Here is a 5,744-nt window from a genome sequence, read left to right on the forward strand (position 1 = left end):
ACACACACACACACATATATATATATATATAAAAATTTCATTTATTTACTAAAATGTGGCGATGCATAGTTTTAATTGATGCATGCAAACCAAAAGATTATTCATAACAAATGAATGTTCTGTCTGACATTAGTTCAGAAACAGCTTCACATTATTAAACAAAACACACAAAAACAGTCAAATTAACACTATAAAACCTATGGAACAGAATCTAAAGTATGATTGGATGATCTGCGACATTGCGCCCGTAAACAACTACACTTGGCTTTAATAACAAGTTCAGCTTGACTTATTAAAACTAATATCCATGCATTTGGCTCTAGCGCAGCATAGTAAAATGTTTTGCGTTGGATGATACCATCACACCGCCCAGCACTAATACTAACCGTTGTGTGTTACGTCTCCATGTCTAACTAACTCTACACCTTAAGATCAGCGATCTAACCACGTCCTCCCGTTTCTCTCTCTTCCTTGTGCTTTTTGTTCCTCGTGTCCTTCTGCACCTCAATCTGTTCCTTTCCTTTCCTCCTGTGTAGCAGCTACACCCGGCTGTAAGTGCTTCGCTGTGTGTGTTTCTGTGCTCATAGACGTGTCTCTCCTCTGCTTGAAAGCCTCCTTTCATGGTGTATGTCAGTGTGTTTGCGTAGATAGGACTACATGTGGAAAAACACTCACTGTGTGTGTGTGTGTGTGTGTGTGTTGGTGTTTTAGCTCTGAGCTTGTTTACGCTGAGTTTGTTCACAAACCGCTCTTTTGCCGTTTCTGTTCTAGAATTCCATTTAGAACGGACACCCCTTCTGACTTCCTCTCACCCCCCAGAGATCACAGGTTAGTCGCTCGTCTGGCTTTACAAACAGCTCTCTGTGTGCAAACACACATACACACACACACACATGAACACATAAACACACGACTGCACACGAAACACACATGCTGCTGATTTTCCCGCAAATTAAAGGTCAGAGACAGAGCTGCAGTGTGTCATTTCTGCAATGCAATCATGTGTTTTCAACCAGGTTTTCCTAAACTAGTCGCTGGTTGAGCCTTAAATTAACATGCAAGACTGCTTAAAGAGAGTAATGTTACAGCCAGCCTACAAAAGGTGCATATAGATTTTTCATTAAAGAAATTAATACTTTTATTCAGCAATGATGCATTTGATCAAAACTGACATTAAGGACATTTATAATGTTACAAAAGTTTTCTATTTCAAATAAGTGCTATTGATCAAAGAATCCTAAATATACATTAGTGCTGTCAAACGATTAATCGCGATTAATCGCATCCAAAATAAAAGGTTTTGTTTACATAATATATGTGTGTATATTATGTATATTTATTATGTATATATAAATATAAACACATGCATGTATATATTTAAGAAAACTGTTATGTTTATATATTAAATATATTTATATATAAATTTAATAAAAACTGTATACATGTATATTGTAACTATATATATATATATATATATATATATAGTTACAATATACATGTATACAGTTTTTATTAAATTTTATTTTTGTATGTATATGTACTTTATATATATTGTAATGTGACATTAGTAAAATAACATGAATATTCAATACATAATATAGGGTGGGGCTTGATTTGAGTCATTTTGGGTTTGATTGGATCATAAAAAAATGACATTATTATTACTTCCTGCCAAATGACAGTGGTTACATCAGCAGAATAGTCAGAGGTGGACATTTTGACAAAAAGATTACAAAAGCAAGCATTAGAATAACATGTGTTGCATGTTATGGTGAAAAGTCAGCTTAAAATAAATCTTAAGTTGACTTTTCACCATAACGTGCAACACATGTAACAGGATATTAAAGTATGGCATGACGTGACGATCTCAAACTGACATGTATTTGTGTGGCATCCTGTCTCTCTCCGTCCCGCAGCCATTCCACTGACGGCCTACGGTCCAATGGCAGCGGCCGCAGCTGCAGCGATGGTCAGAGGTACGCAAAATCTGTCAGATTTTGAGATTTATTAAACTCTTTCCACTTGTAAAGCACCTTCTGAATTTTAAAATGCCTGTCCTTTACCGTAGGTTCCACCCCCTCACGTACCGCTGGCTTCCTGGGCACCAGCAGCCCTGGGCCAATGGCAGAACTGTATGCAGCAGCCAATCAGGATTCAGGAATCAGCGGCTATATCAGTGCGGCAAGTCCCGTCCCCAGCACAGGGTTCGGACATGGACTTGGGGTAGGTTCAATCAGATATATAGACACATATACACACATTTAGAAATGTAACTTTATTGTCAAAAAGGACAAAAGTAATAAATATTAAAGTCCATGCGGCTAGATTGAAGTGCCCCATTGAATTCTATTGAAAGTGCATTACTATTTATTTTGGTATGCACTATTACACTGTTATTTGTATTTTATTATTTGCATTTATCATTGTTTTTAAGTATAAGTGTTATTTCAGTCTTTACATCATATTGTAGTATTTATAAATATTTAAATTTTATATTAGCTTAATATTTTTTAAATTTTATTTTAAGTTTTAGTAATTTTGTTATGTGCTTTTCTCATTTTTATTAGTTTTAGTTTTAAAATATTTCTCTTTAGCTTTCTTTTTATTTTAGATTTTTGACTTTAGTACTTATTTCAGTTAGTTGCAAGGCAACATTTCTAATTTCTATTTTTTTTAAGTTTAGTTATTTCATCTAATACTTTTATTTTATTTCAATTAATGAAGATTTTTCAATAGTTTTAGTTAACAATAACAGCACTGCTAAGAACAGACCTCCTCCATTTTTTAGACTTATTTATATGCTGTAAGTATTAATTAAGTATTTTTAATTTTAAATTTATATAGATTTTTTTTAAAATTTCTATATCAATTAATATTTTAATTTTAGTCGAAGCTTTAGTGATTGTATGGGTTTTTTTGTATTAGGTTTTACATATATTTCTACTTCAATTTATTTTTATTTCAGTCTTAGTTTTAGTAATTTTAGTATTTTAACTTAAACATATTTCAGTAAGCTGCCAGGACAGTATTTTTCATTTTTGCGCAAGTTTTTTAAGTTTAGGTTCTTCATCTAATACTTTTATTTTATTTCAGATTCTTTTAAATTGCAGAAAATTATTTTGTAATAGTTTTTGTTTTGGTTAACAATAACAACACTAATAAGAACACGCTGCACCAGAGATGACAACCACTGAAACAACTACACATTTCTAACACAATTTTATACAGAAAAATTGCAATGAGCAAAATGCAATAAAAATGGAATAAAAATACGAGCTTCGCATTTCTGATTGAAATCTCTCCAGAATGTCTTTCCACAAAGACTTCCATAAAAACAAGCAAAAAGTTTTTTTTTTTTTTTTTTCTTTTTTGCTAAAAGATTTTTCAACCCCTCTTTTTCTTCTCCAAGGGTCCTTTGATTGCAACGGCCTTTACCAATGGCTACCACTGAGGGGCGTCCAATCAGAGTCCAGCGTGGGAGGAGAAACTCACGCACTTGTGAACCGCGAGCACCGCTGACGACGTGACGTGCTTATGGGACGAACCCCACGGGCGGCTGCGGTCCCCCTGACTCCGCTCTGGAGTTTCCACCTTTTCTTTTTCTCTATTCTCCAAGCAAAAAGTTTTTTTTTTTTTTTTTCATTTTTGCTCAAAAGATTTTTCAACCCCTCTTTTTCTTCTCCAAGGGTCCTTTGATTGCAACGGCCTTTACCAATGGCTACCACTGAGGGGCGTCCAATCAGAGTCCAGCGTGGGAGGAGAAACTCACGCACTTGTGAACCGCGAGCACCGCTGACGACGTGACGTGCTTATGGGACGAACCCCACGGGCGGCTGCGGTCCCCCTGACTCCGCTCTGGAGTTTCCACCTTTTCTTTTTCTCTATTCTCTACTAACATCACTTTTCGTTTTCCTCATCCCGTATTTCCTTCCTGACGTATCCGACTCATTTATGATATGCTGCGGTCTCCAGCACTAATAAACATTTAGCACGGTTTGCACAAAAATTGTTTTCAACATTGATAATAATCAGAAATGTTTCTTGAGCAGTCCCCCTGACTCCGCTCTGGAGTTTCCACCTTTTCTTTTTCTCTATTCTCTACTAACATCACTTTTCGTTTTCCTCATCCCATAGTTTCTTCCTGATATATCCAACTCGTTTATGATATGCTGCCGTCTTTTGAAAGAAAAAAATGAAGAAAAAAAAAAACCATTGTCAAAACAATATTAAAAATGTCAAATATTTGATTGTACGTGCGGAAACACGCAAGGAATTTCGTTTCCCCGGAGAAGTTCAATTATATTTTATATTTACATAGAAAACAGTTCTTTTGAATTGTAATAATATTTCACAGTATTACTGTTTTTACTGTATTTTTGATCAAATGAATGCAGCCTTGGTGACCATAAGAGATTTTGTTCAAAAAAATCTTACAGATTTGAATCTTTTGGACATTAGTATTTCTGTTCTGCTGTTTTCTATTCTATTCTATATTTATGGAAAATGAGTCACACAACAAACACCATAAAAAGGTGCCATGAGAAGTTTTCAAAATGTATTGCTTTTAGTGTTAAACAGGAAATATTTCCAAATCTGTACCCCATGTTTCACTTTATACACTGACGAAACGGAATATTCACAATTTGTAAATAAAAATCTTTATTCAGTTACATTTTTCTGGATCTCTGAGATTAAATCAGACTGGATAGTTAAGGAAAAACAGCCAATATAATTTATTTTATTAATAATTACTTAATTTATAATAATAATAATTATATATATATTTGATTGTACGTGCGGAAACACGCAAGGAATTTCGTTTCCCCGGAGAAGTTTTTCTGCATTTGTTATGTATTTTTGCTGACTGTGTTTTTATGTTTTTACTGTACTCATGCTGTAACGAGAAAGAGAGAAAGAGAGAGCACGAAACTAAAAAAAAAAAAACTGGATTTGTTTGGTTTCAAACGAATCTAAACAACACAGAACAAATACGTGAGAATGAATCAAATTAACAAAAAACAAAACAAAACAAAAAATGTATATTTTGGTAGTTTTTACACAGCATTTATAATGTTATTATGAACATTCGTAAGCTAAATCGGTTATTTTTTCCGTAAAATTGGTTTTTACATGAGAAACATCGGGCCTCATTCATGAATTTTCTGCGTGAATCTGCATTCTTTTTAGATGTACGAATATTTGACACATTTTTACACAGAAATGGGTTCTGCGTCTTGAGGCTCATTGATCGGCTTCTTTTTGTAGATACTGTACATATTGCATGGATTTTGGGAGGGTTCGGATTGAACGATGGACTGGGGGTTGCGGGAGGGTTGAGGGTCCTTAATGGTTTTTAACATGCAAACATCTTTCTTCACATTGAATCTTGCGTTTTTGAGACTAGTTTCATGACCAGGTTGGACCGATGGGGGTCTTTAGTTGTGCTCCTCTCACTTTCGACTCCATTTATACTACGATCAAACTTTTGATAATTTTTCGGACTAAATTGTCCAATTCAAAAGACCTTTCGGTCGCTTTGGTTTTGTATGAATCCTCACGCTCGTGAATTTGAAACCATTCGGAAACCACGTTGTTTGATGTTTGCTGTCACTTATGAGGCGTCAAACCGCATCGCTGACAAACCAGGTTGCGTTTTCCATTACAGCAAATTATTTGGTCCCATTTTTGGGAAAAGGAAACGCGGTCTTGATCCGCCTCAGTTTCGAAGAGCACGGCTGCTGGGC

At 35.0% G+C, this 5,744-nt stretch overlaps 1 protein-coding gene across 1 annotated transcript in view; it reads left to right on the forward strand.

Annotated features, from left to right (window-relative positions):
• LOC107725130 (RNA-binding protein Musashi homolog 1-like) overlaps positions 1–3,600 on the forward strand; it is a 39,415-nt gene extending 35,815 nt beyond the window's left edge. Inside the window, exons 11-14 of the mRNA XM_016534286.1 lie at positions 772–828; positions 1,917–1,976; positions 2,069–2,223; positions 3,410–3,600. Coding sequence (XP_016389772.1) covers positions 772–828; positions 1,917–1,976; positions 2,069–2,223; positions 3,410–3,451 — 314 coding nt within the window. The 3' untranslated portion in view covers positions 3,452–3,600. The remainder of the gene's footprint in view (positions 1–771; positions 829–1,916; positions 1,977–2,068; positions 2,224–3,409) is intronic.
• Positions 3,601–5,744: the final 2,144 nt, after the last annotated feature.

This window comes from Sinocyclocheilus rhinocerous, unplaced genomic scaffold (genome assembly GCF_001515625.1).
Source record: "Sinocyclocheilus rhinocerous isolate Xijiao unplaced genomic scaffold, SAMN03320098_v1.1 scaffold1295, whole genome shotgun sequence".
Lineage (NCBI taxonomy): Eukaryota > Metazoa > Chordata > Actinopteri > Cypriniformes > Cyprinidae > Sinocyclocheilus > Sinocyclocheilus rhinocerous.